A 26,225-nucleotide genomic window follows, 5' to 3' on the forward strand; every position below is an offset into this window, starting at 1 on the left:
GCTACATCATTAAATAAATTTAAAACAGAAAGACAGTTTCCGAGAAGTAAAGGGAATTTAGGGGTTACGGGGAGCGGGCAGGAAATTGGACATGAATTTAGATTTGAGGTGAGGATCAGATCAGCCATGATCTTATTGAATGGCGGAGCAGGCTCGAGGGGCCGATTGGCCTACTCCTGCTCCTATTTCTTATGTTCTTATGTTCTCATCTCTCTCCTGATCACACACTGACACATTTAAAACACTATATAACCCCTCGATCTCTCTCCCGATCACACACTATCCCATTTAACACACACTATTACCCCTCAATCTCTCTCCTGATCACACCCTGTCCCATTTAACACACACTATAAGCTCTCGATCTCTCTCCTGATCACACACTGTCCCATTTAACACACACTATAACCCCTCGATCTCTCTCCCGATCACACCCTGTCCCATTTAACACACACTGTAACCCCTCGATCTCTCTCCTGATCACACTCTGTCCCATTTAACACACACTATAACCCCTCGATCTCTCTCCCGATCACACCCTGTCCCATTTAACACACACTATAACCCCTCGATCACTCTCCTGATCACACACTGTCCCATTTAACACACACTATAACTCCTCGATCTCTCTCCCGATCACACCCTGTCCCATTTAACACACACGATAACCCCTCGATCTCTCTCCCGATCACACCCTGTCCCATTTAACACACACTATAACCCCTCGATCACTCTCCTGATCACACCCTGTCCCATTTAACACACACTATAACCCCTCGATCTCTCTCCTGATCACACACTGTCCCATTTAACACGCACTATAACCCCTCGATCTCTCTCCTGATCACACACTGTCCCATTTAACACACACTATAACCCCTCGATCATTCTCCCGATCACACCCTGTCCCATTTAACACACACTATAACCCCTCGATCTCTCTCCTGATCACACCCTGTCCCATTTAACACACACTATAACCCCTCGATCTCTCTCCTGATCACACACTGTCCCATTTAACACACTCTATAACCCCTCGATCCCTCTCCTGATCACACACTGTCCCATTTAACACACTCTATAACCCCTCGATCTCTCTCCTGATCACACACTGTCCCATTTAACACACTCTATAATCCCTCGATCTCTCTCCTGATCACACACTGTCCCATTTAACACACAATGTAACCCCTCCATCTCTCTCCCGATCACACCCTGTCCCATTTAACACACACTATGACCCCTCGATCTCTCTCCTGATCACACCCTGTCCCATTTAACACACACTATAACCCCTCGATCTCTCTCCTGATCACATGCTGTCCCATTTAACACACACTATAACCCCTCGATCTCTCTCCTGATCACACCCTGTCCCATTTAACACACACTATAACCCCTCGATCACTCTCCTGATCACACCCGGTCCCATTTAACACACACTATAACCCCTCGATCTCTCTCCCGATCACCCTGTCCCATTTAACACACACTATAACCCCTCGATCTCTCTCCTGATCACACACTGTCCCATTTAACACACACTATAACCCCTCGATCACTCTCCTGATCACACCCTGTCCCATTTAACACACACTATAACCCCTCGATCTCTCTCCTGATCACATGCTGTCCCATTTAACACACACTATAACCCCTCGATCTCTCTCCTGATCACACCCTGTCCCATTTAACACACACTATAACCCCTCGATCACTCTCCTGATCACACCCTGTCCCATTTAACACACTCTATAACCCCTCGATCTCTCTCCTGATCACACACTGTCCCATTTAACACACAATGTAACCCCTCGATCACTCTCCTGATCACACCCTGTCCCATTTAACACACACTATAACCCCTCGATCTCTCTCCCGATCACACCCTGTCCCATTTAACACACACTATGACCCCTCGATCTCTCTCCTGATCACACCCTGTCCCATTTAACACACACTATAACCCCTCGATCTCTCTCCTGATCACACACTGTCCCATTTAACACACACTATAATCCCTTGATCTCTCTCCTGATCACATGCTGTCCCATTTAACACACTCTGTAACCCCTCGATCCCTCTCCCGATCACACCCTGTCCCATTTAACACACACTATAACCCCTCGATCTCTCTCCTGATCACACACTGTCCCATTTAACACACACTATAATCCCTCGATCTCTCTCCTGATCACATGCTGTCCCATTTAACACACACTATAACCGCTCGATCTCTCTCCTGATCACACACTGTCCCATTTAACACACACTGTAACCCCTCGATCTCTCTCCTGATCACAAACTGTCCCATTTAACACACACTATAACCCCTCGATCTCCATCCTGATCACACACTGTCCCATTTAACACACACTGTAACCCCTCGATCACTCTCCTGATCACACCCTGTCCCATTTAACACACACTATAACCCCTCGATCTCTCTCCTGATCACACACTGTCCCATTTAACACACACTATAACCCCTCGATCTCCATCCTGATCACACCCTGTCCCATTTAACACACACTATAACCCCTCGATCTCTCTCCTGATCACACACTGTCCCATTTAACACACACTATAACCCCTCGATCTCCATCCTGATCACACACTGTCCCATTTAACACACACTGTAACCCCTCGATCACTCTCCCGATCACACACTGTCCCATTTAACACACACTATAACCCCTCGATCTCCATCCTGATCACACACTGTCCCATTTAACACACACTATAACCCCTCGATCTCCATCCTGATCACACCCTGTCCCATTTAACACACACTATAACCCCTCGATCTCTCTCCTGATCACACCCTGTCCCATTTAACACACTCTATAACCCCTCGATCTCTCTCCTGATCACACCCTGTCCCATTTAACACACACTATAACCCCTCGATCTCTCTCCTGATCATACACTGTCCAATTTAACACACTCTATAACCCCTCGATCTCTCTCCTGATCACACACTGTCCCATTTAACACACTCTATAACCCCTCGATCTCTCTCCTGATCACACACTGTCCCATTTAACACACTCTATAACCCCTCGATCCCTCTCCTGATCACACCCTGTCCCATTTAACACACACTATAACCCCTCGATCTCTCTCCTGATCACACACTGTCCCATTTAACACACTCTATAACCCCTCGATCTCTCTCCTGATCACACACTGTCCCATTTAACACACACTGTAACCCCTCGATCTCTCTCCTGATCACACCCTGTCCCATTTAACACACACTATAACCCCTCGATCTCTCTCCTGATCACACACTGTCCCATTTAACACACTCTATAACCCCTCGATCTCTCGTGGTCTCACTGTATTCTATTTAACTCATACTATTACCCGAAATCATTGATATTACAGAGGCCGGTCTTGTTTTGGGACCTTTGACCTTTGGTTCTTCAGAGTGAGGATTTGGGTTTGAGTTCTGTTGAAGGGCTGTGTTTTAAAACAAAGTGAATTTGTGACGCCAGTAATCCACACGCTGACTCCATGTTTACTTGACACCGTGATCCAGGTCAATCGATACAGCAGAGGCACGGGAGCGGCCTGGGGTGTTTGATGTCATCACAGCTCAGGATGTTCCTGGGAAAAACATAGTCCAGATGATTGGAGACGAGGAGGAGATTCTGTGTGAAAGTGAGGTAAACACTGCTCCTTTAATCAATCCCACCATCAGACTGGAAAACCCATCAGAGGTGACTCTATGATCTCTTTCATTGATGGGAACGTGAGTCGGAGAATCCAGGATGGACTATTGTAGCCTTAAAGAAGGAAAGTCTCGCATTTATATAGCTCCTCCCACCACCTCAGGACGTCCCAAAGTGCTTTACAGCCAATGAAATACTTTTTGAAGTGTAGTCACGGTTGCAATGGATGAAACATGGCAGCCAATTAGCGCACAGCAAGATCCCACAAACAGCAATGAGATAATGACCAGATAATCTGTTTTAGGTTTTGGTTGAGGGATAAATATTGTCCAGGACACCAGGAGAACTCCCCTGCTCTTCTTCGAATAATGTCATGGGATCTCTTACCTGAGAGAGCAGACGGGTCCTGGGTTTAACGTCTCTTCTGAAAGGCGACACCTCCGGCAGTGCAGCACTCCCTCAGTACACCATCGGAGTGTCAGCCGAGATTTTGTGCTCAAGTCTCTGGAGTGGGATTTGAACCCACGACCTCCTGACTCGGGGTCGAGAGTGCGACCCCTCCCAATGGGTGTAGCTCTGCCCTGGGAGTGTGGGTTTGTGAAATCATCCCATAGAATCAAAAATAAACAGTGGACAGGCCAACTCCAAAGTGTAAAAGAAATCTGGAACTCTCCCCCCAAAAAGACTGTGGATTCTGGGATAATTGGAGCTTTCAAGACTGAAATTGATTGTTTTTTGTCTGGAGAGGGAATCAGGGATATGGAGCAAAGCTGGGAAAATGGAGTTGAGAAACAGATCAGCCATGATCTAATTGAATAATGGAGCAGGCTCGAGGGGCCGAATGGCCTCATCCTGTTCCTCTGTACAGCCACGAGAGACAATGGCCTAAAAATTTGATGGCGCCTGACACATTTTTCAGGCACAAAATGGGAGTGGGGGGGTGGGTGGGGTGATCAGGAAGAGGGGCCGATCGGGAGAGGGGACAATCGGCACTTTAAACCCCGCTGGTTATCGTGGCCGGGTCTTTGCCGATGCAAATAGGGGGCCTATCGCTTGCTTGAGGACCCCTTTGCAAAATTAGGCTGAATTTGCCGGCTGCTTTCAGGAAAACCAGGCCTACGTGCGGCCTTATCATTGGGGTTTAAAGTGCCCGCCCCAGGCCCCCACCAAAAAGGCGATTTTGTTGATAAAATCCTTTGCTGAATGTGGAGTCGGGAGATTCAGGAGGTCGTTTCCAGATACCGGTGCAGTGCCGAGCACCATTGCTGGCTCCTGGTCGGCCCCAACCCCCACCCGATCACCCCCCCCCCGATCGGTCCCCCTTCCAATCACCCCTCCCCCCCCCAATCGGCCCCCCTCCCAATCCCCCCCTCCCTCTCAATTGGCCCCCCTCCCAATCACCCCCCCAATCGGCCCCCTCCCGATCACCCCCACCCCACCCGATTGTCCCCCCACCGATCGGTCCCCCTCCCAATCACCCCATCCTCCCGATTGGCCCCCTCCCAATCACCCTCCCAATCGGCCCCCTCCCGATCACCCCCATCCCCCCGCAATCGGCCCCCTCCCGATCACCCCCACCCCACCCGATTGTCCCCCCACCGATCGGTCCCCCTCCCAATCACCCCACCCTCCCGATCGGCCCCCTCCCAATCACCCCCCCCAATCGGCCCCCTCCCGATCACCCCCACCCCCCACCGATCGGCCCCCCTTCCCGATTCCCCCCCCACCCCCCGATCGTCCCCGCTCCTGATCGTCCCATCCCTCTCCCAGGACCTACCCTAAATTGAACCCCTCTTCACTGCTGAGCTCCCTGGGGACACCCACTATTGGGCCTCATTTACCTGAGACCAGTGAGGGGACACCTGCTGGGCTTTGACGCTGGGACACTGGACTGTGAGTCCCATCAGTGGCGAAGGGTCATCACCAGGTCCGACTGGACCGAGAACACACACAAACTCCGAGAGCTCTGGCTCCCTCTGCTCTCACTCCTTGCCTTTCACACTCTCTCCTTTCCTGTACAGGTGACCTGTGTGGGACAAATCATCTGCGGAATCGTTGCCGACAGCCAGGAACACGCCAAGATGGCGGCCTCAGCTGTGAAGATAACGTACGAGGACCTGGAGCCTGTCGTCCTCACTCTGGAGGTTTGTGCTGGACGACGGCAGAGAAAGAGAAAGAAAGCAGGAAATGGCATTAATACAGACCAGCTCAGGACATCCCAACACACTCACCGGCAAAGCAATACTCCTGAAGTGTAAAATTCTGGATATAAACCCCCCGAACCCCTCGATTAGATTCCAGTCTGTAACTCACTGTCGGGTATCTGTTATTCTATATATAAACCACCCGATCCCCTCGATTAGATTCCAGTCTGTAACTCACTCCCGGGTATCTGTTATTCTATATATAAACCACCCGATCCCCTCGATTAGATTCCAGTCTGTAACTCACTCCCGGGTATCTGTTATTCTATATATAAACCACCCGATCCCCTCGATTAGATTCCAGTCTGTAACTCACTCCCGGGTATCTGTTATTCTATATATAAACCCCCCGAACCCCTCGATTAGATTCCAGTCTGTAACTCACTCCCGGGTATCTGTTATTCTATATATAAACCACCCGATCCCCTCGATTAGATTCCAGTCTGTAACTCACTCCCGGGTATCTGTTATTCTATATATAAACCCCCCGAACCCCTCGATTAGATTCCAGTCTGTAACTCACTCCCGGGTATCTGTTATTCTATATATAAACCCCCCGAACCCCTCGATTAGATTCCAGTCTGTAACTCACTCCCGGGTATCTGTTATTCTATATATAAACCACCCGATCCCCACGATTAGATTCCAGTCAGTAACTCACTGTCGGGTATCTGTTATTCTATATATAAACCACCCGATCCCCTCGATGAGATTCCAGTCAGTAACTCACTGTCGGGTATCTGTTATTCTATATATGAACCACCCGATCCCCTCGATTAGATTCCAGTCAGTAACTCACTCCCGGGTATCTGTTATTCTATATATAAACCACCCGATCCCCTCGATTAGATTCCAGTCAGTAACTCACTCCCGGGTATCTGTTATTCTATATATAAACCACCCGATCCCCTCGATTAGATTCCAGTCAGTAACTCACTCCCGGGTATCTGTTATTCTATATATAAACCACCCGATCCCCTCGATTAGATTCCAGCCTGGAACTCATTCCCGGGTATCTGTTATTCTATATATAAACCACCCGATCCCCTCGATTAGATTCCAGTCAGTAACTCACTCCCGGGTATCTGTTATTCTATATATAAACCACCCGATCCCCTCGATTAGATTCCAGTCAGTAACTCACTCCCGGGTATCTGTTATTCTATATATAAACCACCCGATCCCCTCGATTAGATTCCAGTCAGTAACTCACTCCCGGGTATCTGTTATTCTATATATAAACCACCCGATCCCCTCGATTAGATTCCAGCCTGGAACTCATTCCCGGGTATCTGTTATTCTATATATAAACCACCCGATCCCCTCGATTAGATTCCAGTCAGTAACTCACTCCCGGGTATCTGTTATTCTATATATAAACCCACCGATCCCCTAGATTAGATTCCAGTCTGTAACTCACTGTCGGGTATCTGTTATTCTATATATAAACCCCCCAAACCCCTCGATTAGATACCAGTCTGTAACTCACTCCCGGGTATCTGTTATTCTATATATAAACCCCCCCGAACCCCTCGATTAGATTCCAGTCTGTAACTCACTCCCGGGTATCTGTTATTCTATATATAAACCCCCCCGAACCCCTCGATTAGATTCCAGTCTGTAACTCACTCCCGGGTATCTGTTATTCTATATATAAACCCCACAAACCCAGATCAGGAGTAGGAGGTAACACAGTGGGACGTACTGGAGGAGGAGAGTGAGGTAACACAGTTTGAGGTATTGGAGGAGGAGGGTGAGGTAACACAGTGGGACGTACTGGAGGAGGAGAGTGAGGTAACACAGTTTGAGGTATTGGAGGAGGAGGGTGAGGTAACACAGTTTGAGGTAATGGAGGAGGAGGGTGAGGTAAAACAGTTTGAGGTATTGGAGGAGGAGGGTGAGGTAACACAGTTTGAGGTAATGGAGGAGGAGGGGGAGGTAAAACAGTTTGAGGTATTGGAGGAGGAGGGTGAGGTAACACAGTTTGAGGTAATGGAGGAGGAGGGTGAGGTAACGCAGTTTGAGGTATTGGAGGAGGAGGGTGAGGTAACACAGTGGGAGGTAATGGAGGAGGAGGGTGAGGTAACACAGTTTGAGGTATTGGAGGAGGAGGGTGAGGTAACACAGTGGGAGGTATTGGAGGAGGAGGGTGAGGTAACACAGTTTGAGGTATTGGAGGAGGAGGGTGAGGTAACACAGTGGGAGGTATTGGAGGAGGAAGGGGAGGTAACACAGTTTGAGGTATTGGAGGAGGAGGGTGAGGTAACACAGCGGGCGGTATTGGAGGAGGAGGGTGAGGTAACACAGTTTGAGGTATTGGAGGAGGAGGGTGAGGTAACACAGTTTGAGGTATTGGAGGAGGTGGGTGAGGTAACACGGTTTGAGGTATTGGAGGAGGAGGGTGAGGTAACACAGTGGGAGGTAATGGAGGAGGAGGAGGAGGTAAAACAGTGGGAGGTATTGGAGGAGGAGGGTGAGGTAACACAGTTTGAGGTATTGGAGGAGGCGAGTGAGGTAACACAGTGGGAGGTATTGGAGGAGGAGGGTGAGGTAACACAGTTTGAGGTATTGGAGGAGGAGGGTGAGGTAACACAGTTTGAGGTATTGGAGGACGAGGGTGAGGTAACACAGTTTGAGGTATTGGAGGAGGAGGGTGAGGTAACACAGTTTGAGGTATTGGAGGACGAGGGTGAGGTAACACAGTTTGAGGTATTGGAGGAGGAGGGTGAGGTAACACAGTTTGAGGTATTGGAGGAGGAGGGTGAGGTAAAACAGTTTGAGGTATTGGAGGAGGAGGGTGAGGTAACACAGTGGGAGGTATTGGAGGCGGAGGATGAGGTAAAACAGTTTGAGGTATTGGAGGCGGAGGGTGAGGTAACACGGTTTGAGGTATTGGAGGAGGAGGGTGAGGTAAAACAGTTTGAGGTATTGGAGGAGGAGGGTGAGGTAACACAGTGGGAGGTATTGGAGGCGGAGGATGAGGTAAAAGTTTGAGGTATTGGAGGCGGAGGGTGAGGTAACACAGTTTGAGGTATTGGAGGAGGAGGGTGAGGTAACACAGTGGGAGGTTATTGGAGGAGGAGGGTGAGGTAACACAGTGGGAGGTATTGGAGGAGGAGGGTGAGGTAACACAGTTTGAGGTATTGGAGGAGGAGGGTGAGGTAACACAGTGGGAGGTATTGGAGGAGGAGGGTGAGGTAACACAGTTTGAGGTATTGGAGGAGGAGGGTGAGGTAACACAGTTTGAGGTATTGGAGGAGGAGGGTGAGGTAACACAGTTTGAGGTATTGGAGGAGGGGGGTGAGGTAACACAGTTTGAGGGATTGGAGGAGGTCGGGTGAGGTAACACAGTGGGAGGTATTGGAGGAGGAGGGTGAGGTAACACAGTTTGAGGTATTGGAGGAGGAGGGTGAGGTACTACAGTTTGAGGGATTGGAGGAGGAGGGTGAGGTAACACAGTTTGAGGTATTGGAGGAGGAGGGTGAGGTAACACAGTTTGAGGTATTGGAGGAGGAGGGTGAGGTAACACAGTGGGAGGTATTGGAGGAGGAGGGTGAGGTAACACAGTGGGAGGTATTGGAGGAGGAGGGTGAGGTAACACAGTTTGATGTATTGGAGGAGGAGGGTGAGGTAACACAGTTTGAGGGATTGGAGGAGGAGGGTGAGGTAACACAGTTTGAGGGATTGGAGGAGGAGGGTGAGGTAACACAGTTTGAGGGATTGGAGGAGGAGGGTGAGGTAACACAGTTTGAGGGATTGGAGGAGGAGGGTGAGGTAACACAGTTTGAGGGATTGGAGGAGGAGGGTGAGGTAACACAGTTTGAGGTATTGGAGGAGGAGGGTGAGGTAACACAGTTTGTGGGATTGGAGGAGGAGGGTGAGGTAACACAGTGGGAGGTATTGGAGGAGGAGGGTGAGGGAACACAGTTTGAGGTATTGGAGGAGGCGGGTGAGGTAACACAGTTTGAGGTATTGGAGGAGGAGGGTGAGGTAACACAGTTTGAGGTATTGGAGGAGGAGGGTGAGGTAACACGGTTTGAGGTATTGGAGGAGGAGGGTGAGGTAAAACAGTTTGAGGTAATGGAGGAGGAGGGTGAGGTAACACAGTGGGAGGTATTGGAGGCGGAGGATGAGGTAAAACAGTTTGAGGTATTGGAGGAGGAGGGTGAGGTAACACAGTTTGAGGTATTGGAGGCGGAGGGTGAGGTAACACGGTTTGAGGTATTGGAGGAGGAGGGTGAGGTAACACAGTTTGAGGTATTGGAGGCGGAGGGTGAGGTAACACGGTTTGAGGTATTGGAGGAGGAGGGTGAGGTAACACAGTTTGAGGTATTGGAGGTGGAGGGTGAGGTAACACAGTGGGAGGTATTGGAGGAGGGGGAGGTAACACAGTTTGAGGTATTGGAGGAGGAGGGTGAGGTAACACAGTGGGAGGTTATTGGAGGAGGAGGGTGAGGTAACACAGTTTGAGGTATTGGAGGAGGAGGGTGAGGTAACACAGTTTGAGGGATTGGAGGAGGAGGGTGAGGTAACACAGTTTGAGGGATTGGAGGAGGAGGGTGAGGTAACACAGTTTGAGGTATTGGAGGAGGAGGGTGAGGTAACACAGTTTGAGGTATTGGAGGAGGAGGGTGAGGTAACACAGTTTGAGGGATTGGAGGAGGAGGGTGAGGTAACACAGTTTGAGGGATTGGAGGAGGAGGGTGAGGTAACACAGTTTGAGGGATTGGAGGAGGAGGGTGAGGTAACACAGTTTGAGGTATTGGAGGAGGAGGGTGAGGTAAAACAGTTTGAGGTAATGGAGGAGGAGGGTGAGGTAACACAGTGGGAGGTATTGGAGGCGGAGGATGAGGTAAAACAGTTTGAGGTATTGGAGGAGGAGGGTGAGGTAACACAGTTTGAGGTATTGGAGGCGGAGGGTGAGGTAACACGGTTTGAGGTATTGGAGGAGGAGGGTGAGGTAACACAGTTTGAGGTATTGGAGGCGGAGGGTGAGGTAACACGGTTTGAGGTATTGGAGGAGGAGGGTGAGGTAACACAGTTTGAGGTATTGGAGGTGGAGGGTGAGGTAACACAGTGGGAGGTATTGGAGGAGGGGGAGGTAACACAGTTTGAGGTATTGGAGGAGGAGGGTGAGGTAACACAGTGGGAGGTTATTGGAGGAGGAGGGTGAGGTAACACAGTTTGAGGTATTGGAGGAGGAGGGTGAGGTAACACAGTTTGAGGGATTGGAGGAGGAGGGTGAGGTAACACAGTTTGAGGGATTGGAGGAGGAGGGTGAGGTAACACAGTTTGAGGTATTGGAGGAGGAGGGTGAGGTAACACAGTTTGAGGTATTGGAGGAGGAGGGTGAGGTAACACAGTTTGAGGGATTGGAGGAGGAGGGTGAGGTAACACAGTTTGAGGGATTGGAGGAGGAGGGTGAGGTAACACAGTTTGAGGGATTGGAGGAGGAGGGTGAGGTAACACAGTTTGAGGTATTGGAGGAGGAGGGTGTGGTAACACAGTTTGAGGGATTGGAGGAGGAGGGTGAGATAACACAGTTTGAGGGATTGGAGGAGGATGGTGAGGTAACACAGTTTGAGGGATTGGAGGAGGAGGGTGAGGTAACACAGTTTGAGGGATTGGAGGAGGAGGGTGAGGTAACACACGATGCCACCTGTGGGAGAATCAGAGGTGTGCGGAGGGAGGGGAGGAATCTCATCCTCTATTGGATGGAGAGCAGCATTTCACGGCCGGTTTCTTTGCACGCTGTGTCGTACAGATGTTGGTAATAAAATGCCGATGCTTTGAACATCTGTCCCACAGGATGCGATTCAGCACAAGTCCTTTTATGGCCACAGGAAACTGGAGAAGGGCAACATTGATGCAGCATTTGAAGGAGTCGAGCAACAACTCGAAGGTACAATTACAGACTGCGCAATTCAATAGATTTACACTGATTCATGACTGACATTGTTACCAGCATTTTAACACTTCCTCACAACCTTTCATTTATCAAATAACGAACTTTTCATGATCGATTTCTCGTGAGCTTCACTGTGCTTTCAGCTGAGCGGGTGTGTTTTGGGCTGAGCGGGTGTGTTTTGGGCTGAGCGGGTGTGTTTTGGGCTGAGCGGGTGTGTTTTGTTGCTGAGCGGGTGTGTTTTGGGCTGAGCGGGTGTGTTTTGGGCTGAGTGGGTGTGTTTTGTTGCTGAGCGGGTGTGTTTTGGGCTGAGCGGGTGTGTTTTGGGCTGAGCGGGTGTGTTTTGGGCTGAGCGGGTGTGTTTTGGGCTGAGCGGGTGTGTTTTGGGTTAACGGGTGTGTTTTGGGCTGAGCGGGTGTGTTTTGGGTTAACTGGTGTGTTTTGGGCTGAGCGGGTGTGTTTTGGGCTGAGCGGGTGTGTTTTGGGTTAACGGGTGTGTTTTGGGCTGAGCGGGTGTGTTTTGGGTTAACGGGTGTGTTTTGGGCTGAGCGGGTATATTTTGGGCTGAGAGGGTGTGTTTTGGACTGAGCGGGTGTGTTTTGGACTGAGCGGGTGTGTTTTGGGCTGAGCGGGTGTGTTTTGGGCTGAGCGGGTGTGTATTGGGCTGAGCGGGTGTGTTTTGGGCTGAGCGGGTGAGTTTTGGGCTGAGCGGGTGTGTTTTGGGCTGAGCGGGTGTGTTTTGGGCTGAGCGGGTGTGTTTTGGGCTGAGCGGGTGTGTTTTGGGCTGAGCGGTGTGTTTTGGGCTGAGCGGGTGTGTTTTGGGCTGAGCGGGTGTGTTTTGGGCTGAGTGGGTGTGTTTTGGGCTGAGCGGGTGTGTTTTGGGCTGAGCGGGTGTGTTTTGGACAGAGCGGGTGTGTTTTGGGTTAACGGTTGTGTTTTGGGCTGAGCGGGTGTGTTTTGGGCTGAGCGAGTGTGTTTTGGACTGAGCGGGTGTGTTTTGGGCTGAGCGGGTGTGTTTTGGGCTGAGCGGGTGTGTTTTGGGCTGAGCGGGTGTGTTTTGGGCTGAGATGGTGTATTTTGGGCTGAGCGGGTGTGTTTTGGACTGAGCGGGTGTGTTTTGGGCTGAGCGGGTGTGTTTTGGACTGAGCGGCTGTGTTTTGGGCTGAGCGAGTGTGTTTTGGACTGAGCGGGTGTGTTGTGGGCTGAGCGGGTGTGTTTTGGACTGAGCGGGTGTGTTTTGGACTGAGCGGGTGTGTTTTGGGCTGAGCGGGTGTGTTTTGGACTGAGCGGGTGTGTTTTGGGCTGAGCAGGTGTGTTTTGGGCTGAGCAGGTGCGTTTTGGACTGAGCGGGTGTGTTTTGGGCTGAGCGGGTGTGTTTTGGACTGAGCGGGTGTGTTTTGGACTGAGCGGGTGTGTTTTGATATGAGCGGGTGTGTTTTGGGCTGAGCAGGTGCGTTTTGGGTTAACGGGTGTGTTTTAGGCTGAGCGGGTGTGTTTTGGGTTAACGGTTGTGTTTTGGGCTGAGCGGGTGTGTTTTGGGCTGAGCGGGTGTGTTTTGGGCTGAGCGGGTGTGTTTTGGGTTAACGGGTGTGTTTTGGGCTGAGCGGGTGTGTTTTGGGTTAACTGGTGTGTTTTGGGCTGAGCGGGTGTGTTTTGGGCTGAGCGGGTGTGTTTTGGGTTAACGGGTGTGTTTTGGGCTGAGCGGGTGTGTTTTGGGTTAACGGGTGTGTTTTGGGCTGAGCGGGTGTGTTTTGGGTTAACGGGTGTGTTTTGGGCTGAGCGGGTATATTTTGGGCTGAGAGGGTGTGTTTTGGACTGAGCGGGTGTGTTTTGGACTGAGCGGGTGTGTTTTGGGCTGAGCGGGTGTGTTTTGGGCTGAGCGGGTGTGTATTGGGCTGAGCGGGTGTGTTTTGGGCTGAGCGGGTGAGTTTTGGGCTGAGCGGGTGTGTTTTGGGCTGAGCGGGTGTGTTTTGGGCTGAGCGGGTGTGTTTTGGGCTGAGCGGTGTGTTTTGGGCTGAGCGGGTGTGTTTTGGGCTGAGCGGGTGTGTTTTGGGCTGAGCGGGTGTGTTTTGGGCTGAGCGGGTGTGTTTTGGGATGAGCGGGTGTGTTTTGGGCTGAGCGGCTGTGTTTTGGGTTAACGGTTGTGTTTTGGGATGAGCGGGTGTGTTTTGGGCTGAGCGGGTGTGTTTTGGGTTAACGGTTGTGTTTTGGGATGAGCGGGTGTGTTTTGGACTGAGCGGGTGTGTTTTGGACCAAGCGGGTGTGTTTTGGGCTGAGCGGGTGTATTTTGGACTGAGCGGGTGTGTTTTGGGATGAGCGGGTGTGTTTTGGGCTGAGCGAGTGTGTTTTGGACTGAGCGGGTGTGTTTTGGGATGAGCGGGTGTGTTTTGGGCTGAGCGAGTGTGTTTTGGACTGAGCGGGTGTGTTTTGGGTTAACGGTTGTGTTTTGGGCTGAGCGGCTGTGTTTTGGGCTGAGCGAGTGTGTTTTGGACTGAGCGGGTGTGTTTTGGGTTAACGGTTGTGTTTTGGGATGAGCGGGTGTGTTTTGGGCTGAGCGGGTGTGTTTTGGACTGAGCGGGTGTATTTTGGACTGAGCGGGTGTGTTTTGGGATGAGCGGGTGTGTTTTGGGCTGAGCGGCTGTGTTTTGGGCTGAGCGAGTGTGTTTTGGACTGAGCGGGTGTGTTTTGGGTTAACGGGTGTGTTTTGGGCTGAGCGGGTGTGTTTTGGGCTGAGCGGGTGTGTTTTGGGCTGAGCGGCTGTGTTTTGGGCTGAGCGGCTGTGTTTTGGGCTGAGAGGGTGTGTTTTGGGCTGAGCGGGTGTGTTTTGGGCTGAGCGGGTGTGTTTTGGACTGAGCGGGTGTGTTTTGGGCTGAGCGGGTGTGTTTTGGGCTGAGCGGGTGTGTTTTGGGCTGAGCGGGTGTGTTTTGGGCTGAGCGGGTGTGTTTTGGGCTGAGCGGGTGTGTTTTGGGCTGAGCGGGTGTGTTTTGGGTTAACGGTTGTGTTTTGGGCTGAGCGGGTGTGTTTTGGGCTGAGCGGGTGTGTTTTGGGCTGAGCGGGTGTGTTTTGGGTTAACGGTTGTGTTTTGGGATGAGCGGGTGTGTTTTGGGCTGAGCGGGTGTGTTTTGGGTTAACGGGTGTGTTTTGGGATGAGCGGGTGTGTTTTGGGCTGAGCGGGTGTATTTTGGGCTGAGCGGGTGTGTTTTGGGCTGAGCGGGTGTGTTTTGGGCTGAGCGGGTGTGTTTTGGACTGAGCGGGTGTGTTTTGGGCTGAGCGGGTGTGTTTTGGGCTGAGCGGGTGTGTTTTGGGCTGAGCGGGTGTGTTTTGGGTTAACGGGTGTGTTTTGGGATGAGCGGGTGTGTTTTGGGCTGAGCGGGTGTGTTTTGGGCTGAGCGGGTGTGTTTTGGACCAAGCGGGTGTGTTTTGGGCTGAGCGGGTGTGTTTTGGGCTGAGCGGGAATGTTTTGGGCTGAGCGGGTGTGTTTTGGGCTGAGCGGGTGTGTTTTGGACAGAGCGGGTGTGTTTTGGGTTAACGGTTGTGTTTTGGGTTAACGGTTGTGTTTTGGGTTAACGGTTGTGTTTTGGACTGAGCGGGTGTGTTTTGGACTGAGCGGGTGTGTTTTGGGCTGAGCGGGTATGTTTTGGGCTGAGCGGGTGTGTTTTGGGCTGAGCGGGTGTGTTTTGGGCTGAGATGGTGTATTTTGGGCTGAGCGGGTGTGTTTTGGACTGAGCGGGTGTGTTTTGGGCTGAGCGGGTGTGTTTTGGACTGAGCGGCTGTGTTTTGGGCTGAGCGAGTGTGTTTTGGACTGAGCGGGTGTGTTGTGGGCTGAGCGGGTGTGTTTTGGACTGAGCGGGTGTGTTTTGGACTGAGCGGGTGTGTTTTGGGCTGAGCGGGTGTGTTTTGGACTGAGCGGGTGTGTTTTGGGCTGAGCGGGTGTGTTTTGGACTGAGCGGGTGTGTTTTGGGTTAACGGTTGTGTTTTGATATGAGCGGGTGTGTTTTGGGCTGAGCAGGTGCGTTTTGGGTTAACGGGTGTGTTTTGGGCTGAGCGGGTGTGTTTTGGGTTAACGGTTGTGTTTTGGGATGAGCGGGTGTGTTTTGGGCTGAGCAGGTGTGTTTTGGGCTGAGCGGCTGTGTTTTGGGTTAACGGGTGTGTTTTGGGTTAACGGTTGTGTTTTGGGCTGAGCGGGTGTGTTTTGGGCTGAGCGGGTGTGTTTTGGGCTGAGCGGGTGTGTTTTGGGCTGAGCGGGTGTGTTTTGGGTTAACGGTTGTGTTTTGGGCTGAGCGGGTGTGTTTTGGGCTGAGAAGGTGTGTTTTGGGCTGAGCGGGAATGTTTTGGGCTGAGCGGGTGTGTTTTGGGCTGAGCGGGTGTGTTTTGGGCTGAGCGGGTGTGTTTTGGGCTGAGCGGGTGTGTTTTGGGCTGAGCGGGTGTGTTTTGAGCTGAGCGAGTGTGTTTTGGGCTGAGCGGGTGTGTTTTGGGCTGAGCGGGTGTGTTTTGGGCTGAGCGGCTGTGTTTTGGGCAGAGCGGTTGTGTTTTGGGCTGAGCGGGTGTGTTTTGGGCTGAGCGGTTGTGTTTTGGGCTGAGCGGGTGTGTTTTGGGCTGAGCGGGTGTGTTTTGGGCTGAGCGGGTGTGTTTTGGGCTGAGCGGTTGTGTTTTGGGCTGAGCGGGTGTGTTTTGGGCTGAGCTGTTGTGTTTTGTTGATGAGCGGGTGTGTTTTGGGCTGAGCGGGTGTGTTTTGGGCTGAGCGGGTGTGTTTTGGACTGAGCGGGTGTGTTTTGGGTTAACGGTTGTGTTTTGGGATGAGCGGGTGTGTTTTGGGCTGAGTGGGTGTGTTTTGGGTTAACGGGTGTGTTTTGGGTTAGCAGGTGTGTTTTGGGATGAGCGGGTGTGTTTTGGGCTGAGCGAGTGTGTTTTGGGCTGAGCGGGTGTGTTTTGGGCTGAGCGGGTGTGTTTTGGGCTGAGCGGGTGTGTTTTGGGCTGAGCGGGTGTGTATTGGGCTGAGCGGGTGTGTTTTGGGCTGAGCGGGTGAGTTTTGGCCTGAGCGGGTGTGTTTTGGGCTGAGCGGGTGTGTTTTGGGCTGAGCGGGTGTGTTTTGGGCTGAGCGGGTGTGTTTTGGGCTGAGCGGGTGTGTTTTGGACTGAGCGGGTGTGTTTTGGGTTAACGGTTGTGTTTTGGGCTGAGCGGGTGTGTTTTGGGCTGAGCGAGTGTGTTTTGGGCTGAGCGGGTGTGTTTTGGGCTGAGCGGGTGTGTTTTGGGCTGAGCGGGTGTGTTTTGGGCTGAGCGGGTGTGTTTTGGGCTGAGCGGGTGTGTTTTGGGCTGAGATGGTGTATTTTGGGCTGAGCGGGTGTGTTTTGGACTGAGCGGGTGTGTTTTGGGCTGAGCGGGTGTGTTTTGGACTGAGCGGCTGTGTTTTGGGCTGAGCGAGTGTGTTTTGGGCTGAGCGGGTGTGTTTTGGACTGAGCGGGTGTGTTGTGGGCTGAGCGGGTGTGTTTTGGACTGAGCGGGTGTGTTTTGGACTGAGCGGGTGTGTTTTGGACTGAGCGGGTGTGTTTTGGGCTGAGCGGGTGTGTTTTGGACTGAGCGGGTGTGTTTTGGGCTGAGCAGGTGTGTTTTGGACTGAGCGGGTGTGTTTTGGGCTGAGCAGGTGTGTTTTGGACTGAGCGGGTGTGTTTTGGACTGAGCGGGTGTGTTTTGGGTTAACGGTTGTGTTTTGATATGAGCGGGTGTGTTTTGGGCTGAGCGGGTGTGTTTTGGGTTAACGGTTGTGTTTTGGGATGAGCGGGTGTGTTTTGGGTTAACGGTTGTGTTTTGGGATGAGCGGGTGTGTTTTGGGCTGAGCGGGTGTGTTTTGGGCTGAGCGGGTGTGTTTTGGGCTGAGCGGGTGTGTTTTGGGCTGAGCGGGTGTGTTTTGGGCTGAGCGGGTGTGTTTTGGGATGAGCGGGTGTGTTTTGGGTTAACGGGTGTGTTTTGGGCTGAGCGGGTGTGTTTTGGGTTAAGGGGTGTGTTTTGGGTTAACGGTTGTGTTTTGGGATGAGCGGGTGTGTTTTGGGCTGAGCGGGTGTGTTTTGGGCTGAGCGGGTGTGTTTTGGGCTGAGCGGGTGTGTTTTGGGCTGAGCGGGTGTGTTTTGGCTTAACGGTTGTGTTTTGGGCTGAGCGGGTGTGTTTTGGGCTGAGATGGTGTGTTTTGGGCTGAGCGGGAATGTTTTGGGCTGAGCGGGTGTGTTTTGGGCTGAGCGTGTGTGTTTTGGGCTGAGCGGGTGTGTTTTGGGCTGAGTGGGTGTATTTTGGGCTGAGCGGGTGTGTTTTGAGCTGAGCGAGTGTGTTTTGGGCTGAGCGGGTGTGTTTTGGGCTGAGCGGGTGTGTTTTGGGCTGAGCGGCTGTGTTTTGGGCAGAGCGGTTGTGTTTTGGGCTGAGCGGGTGTGTTTTGGGCTGTGCGGTTGTGTTTTGGGCTGAGCGGGTGTGTTTTGGGCTGAGCGGGTGTGTTTTGGGCTGAGCGGGTGTGTTTTGGGCTGAGCTGTTGTGTTTTGTTGCTGAGCGGGTGTGTTTTGGGCTGAGCGGGTGTGTTTTGGACTGAGCGGGTGTGTTTTGGGTTAACGGTTGTGTTTTGGGATGAGCGGGTGTGTTTTGGGCTGAGCGAGTGTGTTTTGGACTGAGCGAGTGTGTTTTGGACTGAGCGGGTGTGTTTTGGGCTGAGTGGGTGTGTTTTGGACTGAGCGGGTGTGTTTTGGGTTAACGGTTGTGTTTTGGGATGAGCGGGTGTGTTTTGGGCTGAGTGGGTGTGTTTTGGGTTAACGGGTGTGTTTTGGGCTGAGCGGGTGTGTATTGGGCTGAGCGGGTGTGTTTTGGGCTGAGCGGGTGAGTTTTGGCCTGAGCGGGTGTGTTTTGGGCTGAGCGGGTGTGTTTTGGGCTGAGCGGGTGTGTTTTGGGCTGAGCGGGTGTGTTTTGGGCTGAGCGGGTGTGTTTTGGACTGAGCGGGTGTGTTTTGGGTTAACGGTTGTGTTTTGGGCTGAGCGGGTGTGTTTTGGGCTGAGCGAGTGTGTTTTGGGCTGAGCGGGTGTGTTTTGGGCTGAGCGGGTGTGTTTTGGGCTGAGCGGGTGTGTTTTGGGCTGAGATGGTGTATTTTGGGCTGAGCGGGTGTGTTTTGGACTGAGCGGGTGTGTTTTGGGCTGAGCGGGTGTGTTTTGGACTGAGCGGCTGTGTTTTGGGCTGAGCGAGTGTGTTTTGGACTGAGCGGGTGTGTTGTGGGCTGAGCGGGTGTGTTTTGGACTGAGCGGGTGTGTTTTGGACTGAGCGGGTGTGTTTTGGGCTGAGCGGGTGTGTTTTGGACTGAGCGGGTGTGTTTTGGGCTGAGCAGGTGTGTTTTGGACTGAGCGGGTGTGTTTTGGGTTAACGGTTGTGTTTTGATATGAGCGGGTGTGTTTTGGGCTGAGCAGGTGCGTTTTGGGTTAACGGGTGTGTTTTAGGCTGAGCGGGTGTGTTTTGGGTTAACGGTTGTGTTTTGGGCTGAGCGGGTGTGTTTTGGGCTGAGCGGGTGTGTTTTGGGCTGAGCGGGTGTGTTTTGGGTTAACGGGTGTGTTTTGGGCTGAGCGGGTGTGTTTTGGGTTAACTGGTGTGTTTTGGGCTGAGCGGGTGTGTTTTGGGCTGAGCGGGTGTGTTTTGGGTTAACGGGTGTGTTTTGGGCTGAGCGGGTGTGTTTTGGGTTAACGGGTGTGTTTTGGGCTGAGCGGGTGTGTTTTGGGTTAACGGGTGTGTTTTGGGCTGAGCGGGTATATTTTGGGCTGAGAGGGTGTGTTTTGGACTGAGCGGGTGTGTTTTGGACTGAGCGGGTGTGTTTTGGGCTGAGCGGGTGTGTTTTGGGCTGAGCGGGTGTGTATTGGGCTGAGCGGGTGTGTTTTGGGCTGAGCGGGTGAGTTTTGGGCTGAGCGGGTGTGTTTTGGGCTGAGCGGGTGTGTTTTGGGCTGAGCGGGTGTGTTTTGGGCTGAGCGGGTGTGTTTTGGGCTGAGCGGTGTGTTTTGGGCTGAGCGGGTGTGTTTTGGGCTGAGCGGGTGTGTTTTGGGCTGAGCGGGTGTGTTTTGGGCTGAGCGGGTGTGTTTTGGGATGAGCGGGTGTGTTTTGGGCTGAGCGGCTGTGTTTTGGGTTAACGGTTGTGTTTTGGGATGAGCGGGTGTGTTTTGGACTGAGCGGGTGTGTTTTGGACCAAGCGGGTGTGTTTTGGGCTGAGCGGGTGTATTTTGGACTGAGCGGGTGTGTTTTGGGATGAGCGGGTGTGTTTTGGGCTGAGCGGCTGTGTTTTGGGCTGAGCGAGTGTGTTTTGGACTGAGCGGGTGTGTTTTGGGTTAACGGTTGTGTTTTGGGATGAGCGGGTGTGTTTTGGGCTGAGCGGGTGTGTTTTGGACTGAGCGGGTGTATTTTGGACTGAGCGGGTGTGTTTTGGGATGAGCGGGTGTGTTTTGGGCTGAGCGGCTGTGTTTTGGGCTGAGCGAGTGTGTTTTGGACTGAGCGGGTGTGTTTTGGGTTAACGGGTGTGTTTTGGGCTGAGCGGGTGTGTTTTGGGCTGAGCGGGTGTGTTTTGGGCTGAGCGGCTGTGTTTTGGGCTGAGCGGCTGTGTTTTGGGCTGAGAGGGTGTGTTTTGGGCTGAGCGGGTGTGTTTTGGGCTGAGCGGGTGTGTTTTGGACTGAGCGGGTGTGTTTTGGGCTGAGCGGGTGTGTTTTGGGCTGAGCGGGTGTGTTTTGGGCTGAGCGGGTGTGTTTTGGGCTGAGCGGGTGTGTTTTGGGCTGAGCGGGTGTGTTTTGGGCTGAGCGGGTGTGTTTTGGGTTAACGGTTGTGTTTTGGGCTGAGCGGGTGTGTTTTGGGCTGAGCGGGTGTGTTTTGGGCTGAGCGGGTGTGTTTTGGGTTAACGGTTGTGTTTTGGGATGAGCGGGTGTGTTTTGGGTTAACGGGTGTGTTTTGGGATGAGCGGGTGTGTTTTGGGCTGAGCGGGTGTATTTTGGGCTGAGCGGGTGTGTTTTGGGCTGAGCGGGTGTGTTTTGGGCTGAGCGGGTGTGTTTTGGACTGAGCGGGTGTGTTTTGGGCTGAGCGGGTGTGTTTTGGGCTGAGCGGGTGTGTTTTGGGCTGAGCGGGTGTGTTTTGGGTTAACGGGTGTGTTTTGGGATGAGCGGGTGTGTTTTGGGCTGAGCGGGTGTGTTTTGGGCTGAGCGGGTGTGTTTTGGACCAAGCGGGTGTGTTTTGGGCTGAGCGGGTGTGTTTTGGGCTGAGCGGGAATGTTTTGGGCTGAGCGGGTGTGTTTTGGGCTGAGCGGGTGTGTTTTGGACAGAGCGGGTGTGTTTTGGGTTAACGGTTGTGTTTTGGGTTAACGGTTGTGTTTTGGGTTAACGGTTGTGTTTTGGACTGAGCGGGTGTGTTTTGGACTGAGCGGGTGTGTTTTGGGCTGAGCGGGTATGTTTTGGGCTGAGCGGGTGTGTTTTGGGCTGAGCGGGTGTGTTTTGGGCTGAGCGGGTGTGTTTTGGGCTGAGATGGTGTATTTTGGGCTGAGCGGGTGTGTTTTGGACTGAGCGGGTGTGTTTTGGGCTGAGCGGGTGTGTTTTGGACTGAGCGGCTGTGTTTTGGGCTGAGCGAGTGTGTTTTGGACTGAGCGGGTGTGTTGTGGGCTGAGCGGGTGTGTTTTGGACTGAGCGGGTGTGTTTTGGACTGAGCGGTGTGTTTTGGGCTGAGCGGGTGTGTTTTGGACTGAGCGGGTGTGTTTTGGGCTGAGCGGGTGTGTTTTGGACTGAGCGGGTGTGTTTTGGGTTAACGGTTGTGTTTTGATATGAGCGGGTGTGTTTTGGGCTGAGCAGGTGCGTTTTGGGTTAACGGGTGTGTTTTGGGCTGAGCGGGTGTGTTTTGGGTTAACGGTTGTGTTTTGGGATGAGCGGGTGTGTTTTGGGCTGAGCGGGTGTGTTTTGGGCTGAGCGGCTGTGTTTTGGGTTAACGGGTGTGTTTTGGGTTAACGGTTGTGTTTTGGGCTGAGCGGGTGTGTTTTGGGCTGAGCGGGTGTGTTTTGGGCTGAGCGGGTGTGTTTTGGGCTGAGCGGGTGTGTTTTGGGTTAACGGTTGTGTTTTGGGCTGAGCGGGTGTGTTTTGGGCTGAGAAGGTGTGTTTTGGGCTGAGCGGGAATGTTTTGGGCTGAGCGGGTGTGTTTTGGGCTGAGCGGGTGTGTTTTGGGCTGAGCGGGTGTGTTTTGGGCTGAGCGGGTGTGTTTTGGGCTGAGTGGGTGTATTTTGGGCTGAGCGGGTGTGTTTTGAGCTGAGCGAGTGTGTTTTGGGCTGAGCGGGTGTGTTTTGGGCTGAGCGGGTGTGTTTTGGGCTGAGCGGCTGTGTTTTGGGCAGAGCGGTTGTGTTTTGGGCTGAGCGGGTGTGTTTTGGGCTGAGCGGTTGTGTTTTGGGCTGAGCGGGTGTGTTTTGGGCTGAGCGGGTGTGTTTTGGGCTGAGCGGGTGTGTTTTGGGCTGAGCGGTTGTGTTTTGGGCTGAGCGGGTGTGTTTTGGGCTGAGCTGTTGTGTTTTGTTGATGAGCGGGTGTGTTTTGGGCTGAGCGGGTGTGTTTTGGGCTGAGCGGGTGTGTTTTGGACTGAGCGGGTGTGTTTTGGGTTAACGGTTGTGTTTTGGGATGAGCGGGTGTGTTTTGGGCTGAGTGGGTGTGTTTTGGGTTAACGGGTGTGTTTTGGGTTAGCAGGTGTGTTTTGGGATGAGCGGGTGTGTTTTGGGCTGAGCGAGTGTGTTTTGGGCTGAGCGGGTGTGTTTTGGGCTGAGCGGGTGTGTTTTGGGCTGAGCGGGTGTGTTTTGGGCTGAGCGGGTGTGTTTTGGGCTGAGCGGGTGTGTATTGGGCTGAGCGGGTGTGTTTTGGGCTGAGCGGGTGAGTTTTGGCCTGAGCGGGTGTGTTTTGGGCTGAGCGGGTGTGTTTTGGGCTGAGCGGGTGTGTTTTGGGCTGAGCGGGTGTGTTTTGGGCTGAGCGGGTGTGTTTTGGACTGAGCGGGTGTGTTTTGGGTTAACGGTTGTGTTTTGGGCTGAGCGGGTGTGTTTTGGGCTGAGCGAGTGTGTTTTGGGCTGAGCGGGTGTGTTTTGGGCTGAGCGGGTGTGTTTTGGGCTGAGCGGGTGTGTTTTGGGCTGAGCGGGTGTGTTTTGGGCTGAGCGGGTGTGTTTTGGGCTGAGATGGTGTATTTTGGGCTGAGCGGGTGTGTTTTGGACTGAGCGGGTGTGTTTTGGGCTGAGCGGGTGTGTTTTGGACTGAGCGGCTGTGTTTTGGGCTGAGCGAGTGTGTTTTGGGCTGAGCGGGTGTGTTTTGGACTGAGCGGGTGTGTTGTGGGCTGAGCGGGTGTGTTTTGGACTGAGCGGGTGTGTTTTGGACTGAGCGGGTGTGTTTTGGACTGAGCGGGTGTGTTTTGGGCTGAGCGGGTGTGTTTTGGACTGAGCGGGTGTGTTTTGGGCTGAGCAGGTGTGTTTTGGACTGAGCGGGTGTGTTTTGGGCTGAGCAGGTGTGTTTTGGACTGAGCGGGTGTGTTTTGGACTGAGCGGGTGTGTTTTGGGTTAACGGTTGTGTTTTGATATGAGCGGGTGTGTTTTGGGCTGAGCGGGTGTGTTTTGGGTTAACGGTTGTGTTTTGGGATGAGCGGGTGTGTTTTGGGTTAACGGTTGTGTTTTGGGATGAGCGGGTGTGTTTTGGGTTAACGGTTGTGTTTTGGGATGAGCGGGTGTGTTTTGGGCTGAGCGGGTGTGTTTTGGGTTAACGGGTGTGTTTTGGGCTGAGCGGGTGTGTTTTGGGTTAACGGGTGTGTTTTGGCTGAGCGGGTGTGTTTTGGGTTAACGGTTGTGTTTTGGGATGAGCGGGTGTATTTTGGGATGAGCGGGTGTGTTTTGGACTGAGCGGGTGTGTTTTGGGCTGAGCGGCTGTGTTTTGGGTTAACGGGTGTGTTTTGGGTTAACGGTTGTGTTTTGGGATGAGCGGGTGTGTTTTGGGCTGAGCGGGTGTGTTTGGGCTGAGCGGGTGTGTTTTGGGCTGAGCGGGTGTGTTTTGGGCTGAGCGGGTGTGTTTTGGCTTAACGGTTGTGTTTTGGGCTGAGCGGGTGTGTTTTGGGCTGAGATGGTGTGTTTTGGGCTGAGCGGGAATGTTTTGGGCTGAGCGGGTGTGTTTTGGGCTGAGCGTCTGTGTTTTGGGCTGAGCGGGTGTGTTTTGGGCTGAGTGGGTGTATTTTGGGCTGAGCGGGTGTGTTTTGAGCTGAGCGAGTGTGTTTTGGGCTGAGCGGGTGTGTTTTGGGCTGAGCGGGTGTGTTTTGGGCTGAGCGGCTGTGTTTTGGGCAGAGCGGTTGTGTTTTGGGCTGAGCGGGTGTGTTTTGGGCTGAGCGGTTGTGTTTTGGGCTGAGCGGGTGTGTTTTGGGCTGAGCGGGTGTGTTTTGGGCTGAGCGGGTGTGTTTTGGGCTGAGCGGGTGTGTTTTGGGCTGAGCTGTTGTGTTTTGTTGCTGAGCGGGTGTGTTTTGGGCTGAGCGGGTGTGTTTTGGACTGAGCGGGTGTGTTTTGGGTTAACGGTTGTGTTTTGGGATGAGCGGGTGTGTTTTGGGCTGAGCGAGTGTGTTTTGGACTGAGCGAGTGTGTTTTGGACTGAGCGGGTGTGTTTTGGGCTGAGTGGGTGTGTTTTGGACTGAGCGGGTGTGTTTTGGGTTAACGGTTGTGTTTTGGGATGAGCGGGTGTGTTTTGGGCTGAGTGGGTGTGTTTTGGGTTAACGGGTGTGTTTTGGGCTGAGCGGGTGTGTATTGGGCTGAGCGGGTGTGTTTTGGGCTGAGCGGGTGAGTTTTGGCCTGAGCGGGTGTGTTTTGGGCTGAGCGGGTGTGTTTTGGGCTGAGCGGGTGTGTTTTGGGCTGAGCGGGTGTGTTTTGGGCTGAGCGGGTGTGTTTTGGACTGAGCGGGTGTGTTTTGGGTTAACGGTTGTGTTTTGGGCTGAGCGGGTGTGTTTTGGGCTGAGCGAGTGTGTTTTGGGCTGAGCGGGTGTGTTTTGGGCTGAGCGGGTGTGTTTTGGGCTGAGCGGGTGTGTTTTGGGCTGAGCGGGTGTGTTTTGGGCTGAGCGGGTGTGTTTTGGGCTGAGATGGTGTATTTTGGGCTGAGCGGGTGTGTTTTGGACTGAGCGGGTGTGTTTTGGGCTGAGCGGGTGTGTTTTGGACTGAGCGGCTGTGTTTTGGGCTGAGCGAGTGTGTTTTGGGCTGAGCGGGTGTGTTTTGGACTGAGCGGGTGTGTTGTGGGCTGAGCGGGTGTGTTTTGGACTGAGCGGGTGTGTTTTGGACTGAGCGGGTGTGTTTTGGACTGAGCGGGTGTGTTTTGGGCTGAGCGGGTGTGTTTTGGACTGAGCGGGTGTGTTTTGGGCTGAGCAGGTGTGTTTTGGACTGAGCGGGTGTGTTTTGGGCTGAGCAGGTGTGTTTTGGACTGAGCGGGTGTGTTTTGGACTGAGCGGGTGTGTTTTGGGTTAACGGTTGTGTTTTGATATGAGCGGGTGTGTTTTGGGCTGAGCGGGTGTGTTTTGGGTTAACGGTTGTGTTTTGGGCTGAGCGGGTGTGTTTTGGGCTGAGCGGTTGTGTTTTGGGTTAACGGGTGTGTTTTGGGATGAGCGAGTGTGTTTTGGGCTGAGCGGGTGTGTTTTGGGTTAACGGTTGTGTTTTGGGATGAGCGGGTGTGTTTTGGGCTGAGCGGGTGTGTTTTGGGTTAACGGGTGTGTTTTGGGATGAGCGGGTGTGTTTTGGGCTGAGCGGGTGTGTTTTGGGTTAACGGTTGTGTTTTGGGATGAGCGGGTGTGTTTTGGGCTGAGCGGTTGTGTTTTGGGTTAACGGGTGTGTTTTGGGATGAGCGAGTGTGTTTTGGGCTGAGCGGGTGTGTTTTGGGTTAACGGTTGTGTTTTGGGATGAGCGGGTGTGTTTTGGGCTGAGCGGGTGTGTTTTGGGCTGAGCAGGTGTGTTTTGGGCTGAGCGGGTGTGTTTTGGGCTGAGCGGGTGTGTTTTGGGCTGAGCGGGTGTGTTTTGGGCTGAGCGGCTGTGTTTTGGGTTAACGGGTGTGTTTTGGGTTAACGGTTGTGTTTTGGGATGAGCGGGTGTGTTTTGGCTGAGCGGGTGTGTTTTGGGCTGAGCAGGTGTGTTTTGGGCTGAGCGGGTGTGTTTTGGGCTGAGCGGTGTGTTTTGGACTGAGCGGGTGTGTTTTGGGCTGAGCGGGTGTGTTTTGGGCTGAGCGGGTGTGTGTTGGGCTGAGCGGGTGTGTTTTGGGCTGAGCGGGTGTGTTTTGGGCTGAGCGGGTGTGTTTTGGCTTAACGGTTGTGTTTTGGGCTGAGCGGGTGTGTTTTGGGCTGAGATGGTGTGTTTTGGGCTGAGCGGGAATGTTTTGGGCTGAGCGGGTGTGTTTTGGGCTGAGCGTGTGTGTTTTGGGCTGAGCGGGTGTA

The 26,225-nt window shown here is 53.0% G+C and overlaps 1 protein-coding gene across 1 annotated transcript in view; it reads left to right on the plus strand.

Annotated features, from left to right (window-relative positions):
• Positions 1-26,225, plus strand: part of LOC137310109 (aldehyde oxidase-like) — a 235,854-nt gene that overhangs the window by 97,593 nt on the left and 112,036 nt on the right. The window contains 3 exon segments of the mRNA XM_067978068.1: positions 3,545-3,671; positions 5,699-5,821; positions 11,690-11,783. Coding sequence (XP_067834169.1) covers positions 3,545-3,671; positions 5,699-5,821; positions 11,690-11,783 — 344 coding nt within the window.

The sequence above is a fragment of the Heptranchias perlo genome, unplaced genomic scaffold, assembly GCF_035084215.1.
Source record: "Heptranchias perlo isolate sHepPer1 unplaced genomic scaffold, sHepPer1.hap1 HAP1_SCAFFOLD_218, whole genome shotgun sequence".
Lineage (NCBI taxonomy): Eukaryota > Metazoa > Chordata > Chondrichthyes > Hexanchiformes > Hexanchidae > Heptranchias > Heptranchias perlo.